General features: G+C 39.0%; 1 protein-coding gene across 5 annotated transcripts in view; it reads left to right on the plus strand.

Annotated features, from left to right (window-relative positions):
• The window catches only part of LOC118807935 (nucleosome-remodeling factor subunit BPTF-like), a 74,710-nt gene that overhangs the window by 39,439 nt on the left and 18,177 nt on the right, over window positions 1-17,094 (plus strand). For all 5 annotated transcript variants that reach the window (XM_036570129.1, XM_036570132.1, XM_036570131.1 and 2 more), the window contains 6 exons: window positions 8,610-8,740; window positions 12,029-12,143; window positions 12,750-12,913; window positions 14,242-14,274; window positions 14,523-14,721; window positions 15,699-16,270. In XM_036570129.1, coding sequence (XP_036426022.1) covers window positions 8,610-8,740; window positions 12,029-12,143; window positions 12,750-12,913; window positions 14,242-14,274; window positions 14,523-14,721; window positions 15,699-16,270 — 1,214 coding nt within the window. The remainder of the gene's footprint in view (window positions 1-8,609; window positions 8,741-12,028; window positions 12,144-12,749; window positions 12,914-14,241; window positions 14,275-14,522; window positions 14,722-15,698; window positions 16,271-17,094) is intronic.

Consider the following 17,094-nt stretch of genomic DNA (forward strand, 5'->3'; position numbering starts at 1 on the left):
ACAAGCAACAGCCCCATTTGTCCCAAACCCAGCCTCAGACACTCAGTCCTAGTGCTGCGTCTCAACTGACACTCAAAGTTAGTAGAAAGGCACAAAACTCACTGAAATAAGTCTGTTTTTTTGCCTCTTAGTCTTTGACTGTGTATGTGCAGTCTAGCCTTGCTGCTTGGTGACATAAGCTTTGGAAAGAGAATTCCACTAGTTTTTCATTTAGATGTAAACATGGCCATTGAGAGTGGTTTGCGTGGTTATTCCTCAACATGGTGATAGAAACCAGACATCTGAGGAGTTTAATGCCTCTAAAATCTCCCTCACAGAAAGTCATTACATGAAATGCTTATGAATACACTGCCTGAATCATGAGACATTGTTTTAACTTAGTTTTGAGAAAATTTTGGTCTAAAACACATTTTTAAAATCCATTCATGCTGGAGGGATACATGCCAGGCATTGTACGGCAAAAATAATGACGAGAAGAAAACGTCATTTTTCAGACTTACCATTGTTTTACCATCATGAACATCACATATAAAAACTCAGAAGACACGTTTAGGTTCACTGGTGGTTTTGGATGGTGAAAAAAATGGCTATATTTCTGTTGTAGACATTGTGATGCCTGGTTCCTATCACCACCACTGAGTTAGTAAGTTTCTCCGCTATGAACCATTTCATATCAAACCACTCTGAATCACTTTGTGTACTTTTCAGTGATATAATTATGCAGAAATACCCCCCGTGTGGGATTTTTGCCCTGGTTCTCAGGGTCTTTTCCCACGATGGGTCAATAGGTGTTTTATGACCTTTTTACACCACAGCAAATGCTCCACTCTACAACAGTTTAACCGTTTTCACACTAAACACTTCAGTGTTTATGTATCACAGATGCTGCACTCTGCTAAAAAGCTCACAATGCAAATAAATAAATACCTTTCATGTTACTAGTGCACCCAAACATAAGACTGCCTGCAAAATTTGTTTTCTCTTTCTTATCTTGGTGGGTCAGGATCCATTTGAAATATATTAAAAAGATTTAGATGTTTTTTACGACGCTGGAGGAAATAAACGTCATTGGCCGTGGCTTCAACCAGGAATCCTGAAATTATGGCATTTCTGTGGTTCGCAACTGATTTTTTTTTTCGTGTTAATTATAATTATATCTCAGAATTTAGATGAGCTGTTGGCTTTGTTGCCTAAACCACAAAAAAAACACTCACTGATGACAGGCTTCCCCGACTCTTCTTCACATGGTGTACAAATACATAGTCATATGCTAAAGTTTGAACACCCCCTGGTCAAATTGCATGTTTTGCTTTTTTTCTAAGTGAAATATGTTATGCATCCTCTACAGAGAACACACTTATATATGACCTTTATCTGCAAATTTTAGTACACAATTTCTACTCAGCTGCTCAGTTTTACATATTGGAAGAAAATAAAACAGAATATAAAAAGTTCCATAATTTTTGCACTGGCCAAATTTTATGTTTAATTTTTTTCCAAGATGTTAAATTCAGCGAATAAAGAGTAACTGTGCATTAAAGTGTGCAGACGTGTGTTCTCTGTAGAGGATATGTTCACTTATTTTCACTTATAAAATCAAGAAAACATAATTTGACCAGAGATGCCCAAACTTTTGTATATGCCTAATGTATAGTTAGATGGCATAAAAGTTAGAATACTTGAAGACTTGCTCGTCACGTTTGTGTTCGGTTCTTTATTGACTGTTTGAAAGCTTTGTCTATTTTCATAATGCAACAGTTATTGTTAATGTATGGAAAATGTTAATAAAGCAATAAGCCACGAGAGGCCGTGGGTAACTCACTGCCTCTAGTGCCTTATTGCTTTTATAAAATGGCAGCCAACATAAAATATATTAAAATACACAATGTTTTAGATAATTATTTAAGTTACTATTAATAAAAATCGACATAAACAAGTATTTTTCCAAGAAATGTAGTTCCTTTAGAGTACAGTATTGTTGCTAAGCATCCATTGACCGCTGAATGAGGAGAAGAACGTTCAGTTGCCAGTCACTGTGAACTGCAGACATTTCATGATTTTTTTAAAAAACTTTTTATTGTATAACATATGTAACAGCACTGTTTAACGCAAATACTTTCAGTTTATAAGTACTTTTTGGTCACCAGATTACCACCATGAGTCTTCTACCAGTCTGACGATGCCACTTTTCTTATGCTGGGGCTGAATCTCAAACGGCTCCCTGCTCCCTACATAGTGCACTACGTAGGAATTTGAACACTGACTCCTGCACCCCAACAATGCAAAATATCGCTAAAAATGGTCATTAGGGATTCATACTCAACAAGCAGTGCACTATTTGACAGTAGAAGCTAGAATAAACTTAATGTTACACAGCACACTATTTAGCTAGGGAATATGGAGTCGTTTGGCATTTAGGCTGGGTTTGATGCTACTTCTGAAGCACAGACATATGAAGCGTGTAAGCCATTCAGGTAACATTCTTTAGACTTTTATATTGCCGTTTTTCAGTGAATCATAATGTGAGTACTTTAATTCAAGCCTGTGATATTAACTAATGTTGGAGTTGTTTAGCATGTTTGCTATCTTTTAGCCTGTTTACTAGCTGACCACCCTAGTTCTAGTAAATAAGTTGTCAGCCCCTCAGTTTAAACAAAAACCAGGTTCTTACTTCATCAGTACATTCTGTGCTCCATGTGGTCAGCATTAGAGTCAAAGATTACTCAGCTCAGCCAATCAGATTTTAGGACCAGAACTATCCGTTTTATAAAAATAAATAAATTGTGGCTGGTTTAGTTGAATGCATCATATAGTTATCTTAGGAATCCATGTCACCTCGCTTCAACAAACCCCTACACATGTAGAATGCGCTTTTAATGATCTGACAATAAGAATTTTCTATGTACCATGCTGACAGGATCACTGATTTCAGGTTGATCTGGTCTCTGATGATTGTTAGTGTTTGCTGGCTCGTGTGTCCTCTGATTTCGATATCTGTTCAGGAGTACAGGCTACATAGGCCGAGCCCCTTCCAGGGTGTTCCTCCTCACGTTCAGACGAGGCTGTAGCTTCAAAAGTTCCTCAGTCCTCTGCTTCACTCTGTAGCTCAGCAAAAACATAGCTCAGCTCAGCTAGCATGTCACCCTAACTGCTGCCTTCCTGGCCAATTGCATGTTTTGCTTTTTTTCTAAGTGAAATATGTTATGTGTCCTCTACAGAGAACTCACTTAAATATGACCTTTATCTGCAAATTTTAGTGCAGAATTTCTACTCATCTGCTCAGTTTTACATATTGGAAGAAAATACAACATAGAATATATTCCATAATTTTTGCACAGGCCACATTTTATGTTAAATTTTTTTCGAAGATGTTAAATTCAGCAAATAAAGAGTAACTGTGCATTAAAGTGTCACCCTAACTGCTGCCTTCCATGATGAAAAACGGTGAACTAGCCAAATGAAAGAAACATAATAAATGAAAATTAATTTAAACAAAATTGTGATAGTGATAAATAAAAAATATTGATTGTAATTAGTTTCACCCTTAGTTTAGAAATGATACAAATGACTCATAAAGCTGTTCTTGAACAAGAGCGCTACAATCACAGATTCTGTCATAGCAACTTGTAGCTGGGCTTTAGCCTGACGACTGATATGCTTTTGCTGCATGCTGTATATGTTTTAAACTGCAGTAATGTACATACTTAAAATTATACTTTATCATGCAATAGACCTGGGCGATAAAATATTTTGTGTGCATATTATTTAATATTTTTTTAAATTTGCACGTAGCTGGGGATCAGGAAGATTCTTTACTAAAGGTTCTGGGTTAGAGCTAGCTGCTCTATGGTAATACCCAGTCAGTTTAGCTTGATAGTTTTAATGCCGATCTGAGGCAAGTTGAACTTTAGTAGCATGACTTTACTCTATATGTACTCAAGTAACAATTTAATATAAAGTGAAACAAGTAGAAGTAGTAGCTGTTTAGTAGGTAAAACTAGCAGTACTCTCCATAACAGAGAAACTACTAGCCAGCTTCTTAACATCTCTCTCTCTCTCTCTCTCTCTCTCTCTCTCTCTCTCTCTCTCTCTCTCTCTCTCTTTTTGTTAAAAAAATAAAACTGAATATTTGGACAAGGTGTCTGCACACTTGTTAAACGAACGTGATCTCCAGTTTTCCAACATGTTTAGCAAGCTTTGTAAGTTAGGCCTCTCTAGTTCTCTCTCTGTTTTCTATTCCAACATGGCAGTTGCCTTTTATGCATCACCATCAGGATCTTGTCAATCGTCAACAATATCCGATTATATCACCCTATCAGCCAGGCCTGTTATGTAATGTAAATATCATTGTTTTGAGAACAAGTACTTGTTCGGGAATTCCAGTGAGTGAGTGACTGTAAAATGCTATTCAGGCCAGCCCCTCGTATTCACACATGCGGTAAAACTTCTGCTTTGTGTGAAGCACCTAAATGACCTATTAAACCCGACTCCCGCTCAGCGATTGATGTATTTTGTTAGAGAGTAGGGAGCGTGTGCATGTAAGAGAGAGTGAGAGGGGAAGCTTGTAACAGACGGGTGTGTGTTTTTCCAGCCCAGCCGTTTCAGGTGGCGTGTTTGTTCTGGAGAAACTGAAGGAAGTCAGAATGAAAACAAGTTTTCCCCCGGGCCGGTGAGTGTGGTGCAGGTAAACCTGACTGCATAGAGAATCCCTTCTGCTCTTTTCCGTCTAAACGCTTTGGAGGAGAGTGTCGCTTACCACCTCCATCCATCCATCCAGAGAGTGCTGTTTGATGTTGGGCCACAGGTGAACCCCACCCAACCTCCAGCTTCAGCTTTCAGTCTCTGAAGTGGAGTGTTTGGTAGGCTGTGGGTCTCTAGTTGATGAGTTGCTGTTTCTTTTAGGGCCTCGCTGAAATGACATTTTATGACTGATACCAATTTTAATGGGCTAAAAATTCACATAATCAATAATGGGACGGCATGATATGAGGAATGAGTTTCAATTTTTTTGACTTTTTGAGTCATAAAAGTAAAAAGAAAAAATGGAATTAAATCTCATTGCATTAACTTGCATTAGAAGTAAAGGATGTTTTGCCTTCTGTGAAGTTACCGTTTTGGAGATCCTTGTTTTTCTTTGGACAGTAATGTTATTTTAATTATATATAACTGTGCTTTATGTAGGAAAATATAGGAAATAAATAGGCTTAGTTCCTTTAAAAAAATATAAGGTCAAAAAGGATTTAAAATTTTTGACCTTATGCTGTAGGTTCAAAAACTGTGTGCTAAAATGGATAAATCATAGGTTTGGCATGAAATTAGGAATATTACATTAAAATCTAAAAATTATTTTGCGGAAAAAGATTAAATTACATAATTTGAACTTTGACCTTAACAATAAACCTAAGTGTGAAACTAATTGATTTACAGTGAAATATTATTGTTAAACTTGTATTTTCACCTTTTTTTTAACGCTTCATTTGTAAAATTGTACCTCGCTTGCAAGGAATAAAATAATGCAATGATATCATGACTTCAAGCACATTCATCCAGTAATATTTTCAAAACCTTAAAAAAGCAACAACAAAAAATACTCTGCTGGCAAGAAAGTAAAAGAAAATTTGGCTGAGTTCTTTAGGCACTAGAGCAGCACGGGAGAGCAGTCAGTCCGTGGCAGAGAAATCAGGCCTAACGGTGTTTACATGCTCTAAGGAGGACTGCCATGTTTTGGTGAATTTCCTGTTGGAGCCACAAGCTGCGGTTACTCTTAAGCCACCGAAAAAGAAGTGGTGGGAGAGGACAGTTGGTGGGCTGGCGTTTGATCCCTGAGAATTTCTTTTCATCCTCCAGTTTGAGTGAATTTGTCGTTCTCTCCTCATCATTTAGGGAAGTCCAGATGCGAAATGCTAAAAGATGAAACGTTCCCGGTGTGTGTCTAAAAATCAAGACGAATGAATTCAGCCGATTCATGCATCATTCATAAGTTTGCCCCGCCCCTGCTCAGATCTCATTCGCTCTTTGAAGAGGCCTGTTTACCTGCTCCGCCAGTGTTTACCATGGCAACCATCAAAGGACGTTAAAAGGGACCCACCACACAAATGATCCATTGAGGTGTAGTCCAGAAATGAACTTTCAGACCCTTTTTGAGATGCTTTCACTCCTCTAAAGCACCGGTTTGGGGTGCAGAGGTGAAACTGTGGTGGAGCTTCAGGTGTCTGTCTGAAGGTGTTGATTGCATCAATGTTAAAATCAATATTGTTGTTGTTGTCTACATTTCACTACTGTATAATCACACTATATGGCTCAAGGTTTATAGATACCTGCTCATTTTGCGTTTCTTCTGAAATGAAGGATATTAATAGAGAGTTTTGCCCCTCTTTGCTGCAGTAACAGCCTCTACTCTTCTGGGAAGGCTTTACTCTAGGTGTTGGAACATTGTTGTGAGGATTTGATTGAGCATTAGTGAGGTCAGGTACTGTTGTTGGATGATCAGTTCTGGACAGTCCAGCTCATCCCAAAGGTGTTTGATGGAGCTCCATCACTCCAGAGAATGCAGTTCCTCTGCTCCACAGCCCAATGCTGGGGGCTCTACACCGCACTAGATTGTGCTTGGCCTTGGGCATGATGACCATACGCTCATGTCTCTCCAGGGCATCCCATTTTATTGGTCAGTGCTTTTCTATGGAGATTATATAGATTGAATTCACTAATTAAAGGGATTTCTGTAACTGTGTGGATGCCAAGTAGTTTAAATCTTTTATTGTTTGCAGTGCTTTTAAAATAACTGTGAGTTGTGCCAAATATTCAAACTATTGATTTTGTAGGCGTAATACTCGTTGGAGGAGACCTTCACCTTCCCTGATTCATACAGATTTTAGTGAAGAGACATTGTGAAAAGTCACTTTTATGTAATCTTCAGGGGGAAAAAGAACTACCTCACAGTGGGTTCAGCTAGAGAGGCTTTCTTTAATCTTGAGTATTTCAGATGGTTGTGTAGATGGGTGGTCTTGGATTAAGGGATGATACATTGTAGCTCTTTGGCAGGAGTGTTATTGGGTGTGTCCTAAGACTCGAAACTGCTAAGAAAGAAATATGTAAAGTTCGGAGAAGTTTGTCAACCAGTGCTTCTTTTGCACCTGAGCTGGTTTGATCCAATCACAGAAGAACTATCCAATATACTTATATATTAAAGAAATTGTTTTGCTTAGAGAAGGTTCTGATGGAAATAAATTCACTAATTTCTGTGAATAGTAGTGTGTGTTTTTTTTTCTTTCAACCTGCTTGACTTTGGTATGCACTTTGCATATTAAACAGGACATTTAGGGTTTGTGTTTTAACCATAGAAAGGGCATTTGAACCATTTTGTCCATTTTAACTATGTTTTGAATATTCACATTTTTAAACAGATATTATTTGTTAAAACAGGTATTATTTTTTAAACAGATATTATATTCCAACTAGATAATACATGATTCTGTATAAAACACCAAAAATGTGTAAGGTTTAACATTTGTTTAGTGCTTGCTTTGAACATTAGAGGTGATCTGTACCTGATTGCTTAGTTGATTTAGTGATTTATTTAGTGATTTATCATTTATCTTATCCCTCACAGCTTACGAGGACTTCAGAGAAGGCCTAATAATTTCTGACTAAACTAAAAATACTGTGATGTCTTTATTTTTAGTTCATCTTTATTTAATCATATTAGCATGCTTGTTGTATTTAAACGTTACAGTAACTTGAAGTAATACTTTTTTTCATTGTAAGTTTTGGTTGGACACAAATGGATTAAAATCTTTTCAAATGGGTGGGACCAATTTTGTGTGAAATTTTGTTTAGGCCGTCTGGAGGTTCTAGATACGTCACTGCCACTGTACCAGAACCTTTAGGTTTCTGTCAGTCAGCTAGTAATCTATATGTATTTTACAAGTTTTAAATGTCCGTGTTTAATTTAGAATGGTCACAGAAATTTCATGTGCGCCAGCATTAGCTTAGTAATAGGAAAATCCATAGGGATGCTAGCAAAATGGTGTTATCCTCTTTTTCTTGTTTTTATTTTTTTTTTCTTTTTGTTTTGAAATGTATGGCCTGAAATGAAGACCTAATAGTCATTGTTCACCATTCAACATCCTTATATGTACATAATCGCGCCAAAAACAGCTACCATAAGGCAAGTGATATGCCTGCTCCCACTCAGCCATTGCTATGTTGGATACCACAGAAGACGACACAGTCCTCCACCATTGGATGCTAATATGTTCTTACACTAGTGCATGAGGACATGCTCTCCCTGCTGTGAAGAATCTGCATAATCAAAACTGAGTACAGCTGGGCCCTCTGAACCTCATTAAAGTGGAATTTATGTCTTTTTAGAATACTGGTTCCCTGTCCTCCGTTCGGGGATGCCTGTGCACATTTTTGAGTCTTTTCCTCTAACACACCAAACTGAATTCATCTGGTAATTATGAGGCCCTTCATGACTGAAATGGGGGTGTAGAAACAGCAGAAACACAAAAATGTGCAGTCCTCGGAATTTGGGCAAAAAAGCCTTGTTTTACGAAATGCTTCAGATTGCAGTGAGTGTCTCTAATGTGAGTCTGCATGTCTCTCAGGTGTACAGCAGAAGGTTGTTGGCATAATTCCATCCAGCACCGCTGGCAACCAGCAAACCATGACCACATTCCAGCCAGCAACGGCCACCATCAACATCAGGCCCAACGCACCGGGAACACCTTCACAACAGGTACGTACATACAGTGGCCTCCTTTCCAGTGTTGTGCCAAATGGTTCCCACAGATTTGTGAAACTAGTTATGACTCTTTTCCCACGCTGTACTGCTAAATCAGGAGCAGAATTAACTTAAAGTGTCTTAAGAAAGAAAATCTTCTTAAATGTATTTTTTCTTAACTTCATTCTTAAGAAAAAAGTTTTAAGAACTTTCTTATGAACTTTTTATTGTTTATCTTATGAATCTTTGCAATATTTTTATTAAGAAAGCTTTATAAATCCTGCCCCATGACCAGAAAATTCGTAAGGGAACCTGTAATCCACTGTGGCTCACCCAAGGCTAACGGGCTAACAGCTGCACACACCAAAGAGCTTGTTTAATTTAAGCTTTCTGTCGCTTAAACACCATACACTCAACATTGTCTTCCCAGATATGACCTTTCGTCTTTTATATGTGTGCCATTTGAGCTGGAACCGAGCCTGTACTGTTCTGTGTGGCACTTTTAGCCTACTAAGTAAGCTAGCCTTAGCTTAGCTAACATTAGCACACTGCAGCTCCAAGCACCACAGAACAGGTTTGATTCCAGCTTTGAGTCACTCCAACATCATTCACCTGACTTCACTCTCTCAGACATGAGTTTATCGTCTACACTTGTGTCAGTTAGTTGGAATCGAAGCTGTACTGTGATTTGTGGTACTGTTTGGACCTGTAATCCCCTAGCTATGCTAACCAAGGAGAAACCTTTCCTTTCAGATATCTGTCGATCCAGCACCACTCGGTGGACTTGGCCAGAATAGAGTCTGTTCTGTGGGGAGCAGAGTTGATATCAAATTAACATAAGAGTGCAGTATTCCGTACAGTACTCCGGCATTTCAGTAGTTATTGCAGAAATACCAAAGTCATATAGGATGTAATGATTGGTTGGACTAGCAACCAAAACACATTTTGATTGGTCATATTTGGGCCAATACTTTTAAAGAAATAGGAAATAATATCATGTGTGTCATCAGTTTTCTGTATACCAGCTTCCACAGAAGGATCGGTTTTCCGTACAGTGTTTTCCTAATTGCATAAAAATGGTCATTAACTGTTTATACATTTTTAAAAATTGAATTAATATAAACAGTGTAAAGTGAGGTCTTGGTGTGAAGCTGCGCAGCTGCAAGGAGTCTGCTAAAGTAGCTTAGCTGATGGTGTAGACTTAGATTAACAACTCAGTATTAAACATACTGTGTTTCATGGTGATAATCCATTGTTTAATATTCGTTGGAGTGTCAAATATAATGTTTAAACGTACTAAAATGCATTATAACTGGTCATAAAAGCTTTCCCCACCCCATTCACATTCGCATTCCCCAGCCGCCATTTTCAGGTAGTGCTGAGGGACGGTCACTATTTACACAAATCCGATGTTTGAACTCAGCTTAGACAGTCTTGCCCACCGTTTTAATGGAAATAAGAATATATATGACTGTCTCAGATGTATCGTTGATAAATGACAAGAAAGTGGTTTTATTACACAAATAGGAAAAGTTGCAAGTGTACAAAATACTAAAGTGTACATGTACTGTGCCCTTACATTAGCTAAGCTAACACTAGCCAGGAAAGTTGTTGTGGAAAAAATATAATAGCTAATTGTAATAAACATAGAAACATCAGTGTTTAAGAAACCCAAAAACTAAAAGCAGTTTTACAAAGGGAAAAAATTAATGTGTAATGAACGCTAATTTAGAATTGCTTTAAATGTGCAGTTTCTGACAGAATATTCACCATAATACTAAAAACCAAAACATTGAAAATAAAAAGAATAAATTAAATTATAATATAATAGTATGTAAAAACCATGATAATGTAAACTTTGTGTTCCACGTCTACTTAATAAACTCCCAAATAGTTTTAGTACAATTTTCAATTCAAATGAACGGGTGAAAAACAAGCATTATTTTTAAATTTATCATTCAATAAATATTAAACCATCGTCTAATAACTGCAAATGCAATATATTAAACACTAATAAAGGGGAAACACAAATGATGATCAAATACTCTTTCACAATAGTAGTGATAGAAACCAAAATCTGAATAGTTTAATGCCCCTAAAAGCTCCCTCACAGATAATTTCTACATGAAGTTGTTATAAATACACTGATGGATGTCTGAGACATTGATTTATAGTAGTTCTGATGTAAGGTTTTAACCTAAAAAATATTTCTAAAACCCATTCTTAGAGGAGAGATACACACAAGATATTGTAAGGCAAAATAATCAGATTTATCACTAACTTACCGTTATCGAAGTACATATATAACTCAGAAGGCGCGTGTAGGCTTACTGGTGGTTTTGGATGGTAAATAAAATGGCTATATTTGTGTTGTAGACATGGTGACGCCTGGTTCCTATCACCACCACTGTAAACAAATCTTCAGTCAAACATTTCATGTAAAACCTCTCTGAATGACTTGGTTTAAATCTTAGTGACTGAATTATGCAGAAATATTCAAATCATAGCTCACGTTTAACTAGGGCACTCTGAGTAGTGCTAGTTGTTGTGCTAGTGCTGGCTTAGCTACCATGCTTACTGCTTTACACACCACAATACAGATTTTATTCACCCTGTTGGAGCTGATCTTTCTTGATTTTTCCTGGCTGTTTGGAGACACAGTGAAAAGGCACAATAATACATAGTGAAGCCAAAGTTCTCTTGAGATGTTGACTATAAAACAGCTGTTCTCTTCTCTCCACATGGACACGCACCCTTGCACAGGCTCCTTTTATCTATCAGGCACTCCCTTTTTGAATGAAAGTTACAAGGTCGCATACCAGATCGTTATTCACTCACTGGAACATTCATATTCCCTTACTGAGACAGTAACACAACAATATACAAAGAAAATCAGTGCATCTACGTGAATGTTTCTGCATTACTCATTATCATTAACTCCCTCTACAAGCAACAACAAATTCATCACACCTGGAACTAATAGTTACATGTATTAATAAACATAATCACATTTTTATAGAACCTTTCATGCACAAAATGCTGTTTAAAATGCTTATAAAACAGCATAAGTAAAAAAGAACATATAAAAGTAAAAAGAGAGCTAATAATAACTAAATAGAACTGCTTTCAGCTGCTTTTTAAATCTGATGGTGGGTGTCTGTGGGAAGTAATAGGTGAAATGTTCCAAATCTTTGGTGCATTTTTTTCATTTACAGTACGCTTATTACTATTAAAAATCTCCTGATTGATACATTCTAATAATTATAAAAAAATATTGTTTTTTCAAATAATTTCTCTCTTAAGGTAATAACGACCGGAGCGCAGCTCAGACCAGGGATGACTGTATTGAGAGCCCCAGTCCAGCAAGGGGCCACTCTGGGCAAGACCATCCTCAGAACACCCCTCGTGGTCCAGCAAGGTAAGCTTATCTTCTTATAGGACTCCTCTGGGATTAGTATGGCCCCTCATTACAAATGTTCACTCAGCTGGTCTTAGGTCAGGTGAATTTACGTTGTGGTTTCCACAAGAAATTTGTGTAAGTGTAGTTTAGTTCAGTTCCATTCCATCCCACTCTGTTTTGTTTAATTCCATAAACTTTAGTTTTCCTCACTAAGTAATCATTATTGCAGTTCTAATTTACATTACAGTTTAACATTTTAAGACACAGTTTGGTGAAAAACCTATCCCACATATAGTCAGTCAGCAAAGGCATGTTTGCTTCTTTAGTTTTGCACTGATGCTACAAGGCAAATGTAGCTAACAGGTATTAAAAGACAGACCGTCAGCCTGCAAGTTGTCTATAAATTGACCAAAGTACAGAGAAAATCAGGCTTTAAAATGGTTATTCCGACGGTTTTAGCTATGCAACATGCTTTTGTCTATTTTATAGATAACAGTATGTCATACAGCATCAGAAGCCAGATAAACAAGGCTGTTTGAGATTACTGAACAACTCAAACATCACATATGAGCAATGAGTTTTTTCTGCAAGTTGGTCTTACTGTGTATATGTCTCTCCTTTCAGGTCAGGCTGGTCAAGTAGTGACCCAGATAATCCGGGGGCAACCTGGCACCCCTGGCAGTCCTCAAAGCAGCGCTCGAGTTGTGGAAACAACACCCCACACGCCCTCCCAGGGGCAGGTCAAACTCACCCTCGCCCAACTCACCCAGCTCACTCAGGGGACACAGGTGAGGCATACAAACCTGACAAAATCAGAGTTCTATGACTGTGGATGCACTGTGCTGCAGACTGTAGTCTCAAATCAACCTTGTGGAGAGTAGTGATGTGCATTCTGACTAATTTCACTAATCAAGTACTCACAACAGTTAAAACGGTTAAAAACGGAGAGTAAAAATACCTCAGCTGAAGAGGTTTACTGTTTTAGATGATAGCTCTGGTGTTAAAAATCAGTAGCGCAAAATTAGAGCAGAGGAATGCATGTGAAATCAGCCTTTTAATTCAAAAACTGTCCAAGAAAGTCAGTAGTTTTCGTGTCAGCTGAGTAACCAAGGCTGCCTCTTCAGACAGCTAAACGACAGCTTGCTGATATGGATTCGTTGTCTTACACATAGTATTTTCCCCTCAGTGATAAGTGTGTCAACATGTTGTTTTGTCGGAAAAAAATATATTTCCACTGTTTCTACCAAACATCAGAGAGTAGTTTTTTTGAGTAGTTCACTCTTTTACATGTCAGACCACATGGCCTGATTGGTTGAAAAGTGTTCTACCTGAGTTGTTAAATCTGATAACACACAAATATCATTCCACTGACCACCAGCTGCCAAGTTAAAACAACATGAGTTTTGCAGTTATCTGCTGGAACAACTTTTTTGGTGGAAGGAAAAGAAAAGTTCTTTGCTTTACTTTTTTCTTTATTTGCCGAACTATTGTACAAAATCATTAGAGCGGTCATGCTTTATTGTGATTACCCATTTTCTGCTTGTACCTGTGATGGTTGCAGCCCTGCTTCTTACAGAATGTAGTTACAGCTTCTCCTGAAGATCTTATCACCAGTCTCAGACACCTGGTTGTAAGATTCAGACCTAAATGATTAAATTAAAAACTACAGGCTGTGTTTGAGTCTAGTATGGTGTTCTTAAGCATGCAGGGTTTTAATATGTGATGGAGGAGTGCCCTAAAAAGCCTTTATGAACTACACAAGCACTACTTTATTCCAAATGTGACTGTCAGCCGTTCTGCTGTCCATAAAGGGAAGACATGACAAATGTCCTGGGACAGATAGAGGAAAAACTGACTCGAATAAACAGAGAGTGGGCATCTGAAATATTCCCAACAGGTGTTTCCCTGCAAACCGCCTGGGTGTGGACAATTTGTGGTGGCTACAAACTTTCCCCCAGAATGTCATCTAATGACAATACACACCACGTTTTTCAAGGCCAGCTTTTGTAGAAAAAAATATTTCCGTAGCTTTTGTGTGTGATTAGCCTTTAAATGTCTATAATCTAGCGGCGCTCTCTGATCTAATTTTCCTTCCTGCTGTTTGTTTTTGTCTCAGAAGCAGCAAGGAGCAGTGGTGGAAAGGCAACAGGTTGGTGCTATTTCTAACCTCCAGTTCATGATGTGCACGTATGTGTGTATTCTATACAGTGCCGTGAGAAAGTATTTGTCCCCCTCCAGATTTTCTCTGTTATTGCATATTTGTCACAGTGAATGCTTTAAATCATTAAATAAAGTGTAATATTAGACAAAAATAATCTTATCAATGATCAGTTGTAATTTTTTGGCCTTTTTTAAAACATAAAAACTGTGTATAATGTTGTTAATGGTGTTCTGCAGGCTGGAGGTCAGGGTGTGACGGTGATGGTTCAGGGTCAGGGCCAGACAACAGGTCAGCTACAGGTGATCCCTCACGGTGTTACGGTGATTCCTGGACCCGGGCAGCAGCTCATGCAAGCTGCTTTACCCAATGGCCAGATGCAACGCTTCCTCTTCACACCTGCTTCAGTGGCCACCAGCACCACACCCTCGACACCAGGTAACCCCAGTACTACAAAAAAAACACTCTCCCTCAGATCTGGAGGCTCTCAGATTCATTGTTTTTTATATAGGAAATATGTCAGAGCAGGAGGGGATCCCAAGTTCTAAGGCTGCAGTGATGAGTCAACAAAGTCATCTGTGCAAAAAGTTGACATTTTCTGGAAAATAAAAGCCTTCTAGAATGCTTCATAATTTTTATATATACAAAGTTATTTTGACAGGTCAGAGTATTGGAATCACAACACTTAAGGCATTTTCATGATACATAATACATGTCATTATATTTTGACACAGACATAATTCCCTAATAGTGCCACATTTTATAAACTGCCATCCAAAAATCTGGCTACAGTGACTTTTACTCATGATTTCACATACTGCACTGCATTAAATCCAGTAAAGCAGGACTAATTATGTTCTTTTTTTAATCAAACATGTAAATAGTCTTTAAGTATGGACAGTCAATATGGATGATATCCTCGATACAGTCAGAGAAGCATATTGTTTGTCACGCTAACAAAATTGATCACAATGACAATAAAATATCATTATATTTCCCACCTATGACTGCAATACACTACAGGAAGTGTAGAGAGTGATAGGGGCTCTTAAAGATGGCATGATACTGAAATCTTGAGTATCAACTTAGTATCAGCTAATAAGATACGTTGTCTTAAAGAATTACTAAGCTTTAAAATTAGCTATTCTTAACTGAAACATGTCACTCTAGATGAGCATCTAAAGGCATTTTCTTCAGATACCAGCCCACTACCAATGCCTGGCATTGGAGCAGTGTTACCGCTGCTTCAGTTGTTTCATGGCACTGTAAAAGACGAGAACACGTGTGATAAATGCCTTTTCCTTGGAATAAATTTTTATAAGTAAGAACCACTGTTTTAAAAGTGCTGTGAAACTGTGTGAGCTCACTTTTAAATTTGTGTCTTTTCATTTTAATGTTCCTTCTCTGTTCACCAGGTCAAACACAGCCATGTGCCCCCTCCCCCGCACAGCCTGCCCAGCAGGCTGCAGCCCCGGTTCAGGCTGGAGTTCTCGCCCCCAGAACCCCGCCTACAGCCCCCAAGGCCCAAATGCCTCCCCACCCTCAAGCCCAGATGCCTATCCAGTCCCCCACTCCACTCCAGGTCAAAACCACTCTTAATCAGGTCAACCTAAAACAGCAACAGCCTCAGATGAGCCCCACAGTGCAGGTGAGGCCCCAAGTGCAGCTGCCTCAGGGGGCTCAGCTCATCACAGTGCCAGGGCTGCAGTTCCAGCTGCAGTCCCAGCAGGGTGGTTCACCAGGGCAGCCCCTTAAACTGCAGCTGCCCATACAGATCCAGCAGCAAGGCGTGGCAGGTCAAGCAGGCACGCAGTCCCACCAGATCCAGAATGTGGTGACTTTACAGACAGCCAGCGTCCAGGAGCAGCTCCAGAGGATCCAGCAACTCCGAGAGCAGCAGCAGCAGAAGAAACGGCAGCAACAGGAGGCAAAGAGGGAGCAGCAGCAGCAGCAAGCTGTTAGCCGTAGTGAGCTCATACAGAAACAGGTGAGAGAGAAAGGGCCTCGCACACAAGCTACACCTCTAGGCCCAGTCAGAGCAAATATACAGAGCACATGTGAGAAGAGGGCCCCACAAGCAAGCTGCACCACTGAGCCTATTGAGTTACACATGCACAAAACCAGAGCAAGTTCATTTAAAGCAGGTTTGTGACGGCCCCAGAGACGAGCTGCACCACAGAGCCTACTAAGTTACATTCTTGCATAAGCAAAGCAGGTTCACACAGGCAGGTCTGATGTGAGGGAAGTCCCTACAGATGAGCTGAACCACAGAGACCTCTGAGTGACACTGATACAAACAGTGGTGCTGACTCCCATGACCGAGGTCACTTGTCTGCGTTTATTTTTCAACGCTGCTGCTGTATGTTTATGTGCTTTTTTCCACGTATGTGTACGTTCAACCTACTGTATGTGTATGCAGACAGTGGCGAGAGTGATTGCCCACGTGCATGCACGTGTGTTACAGAGGTCTGCACAGGACCAATTTTTTTTTTTGTCCCCTTCCTGCAAATTTCATCCAGGTCCCACAGAAAATCTGCACCCCCTTGTCATGCTCCCACCCACAGTATCATATAGCTGGTTTCCATCTGCATTAGTCTTGACTGAAAATGACTGCTACATCAGACTCACATTTATTTGGCTTTACTGCCATATATTCACCTTCTTAAGAACACTTTCCGCAGCTGTGGCTCTCTGACTACCTGAAGGCTCAAGTGTTTCCATGGCCTACAATAAAGCAATTTACATGTTGTTCAAGTGATTGGTTGCTTCACAACTGCTTAGAATGAGTGTATTATTGTTGTTTTGCCGTTA

The sequence above is a fragment of the Colossoma macropomum genome, unplaced genomic scaffold (genome assembly GCF_904425465.1).
Source record: "Colossoma macropomum unplaced genomic scaffold, Colossoma_macropomum, whole genome shotgun sequence".
NCBI classification, from domain to species: Eukaryota; Metazoa; Chordata; class Actinopteri; order Characiformes; family Serrasalmidae; genus Colossoma; species Colossoma macropomum.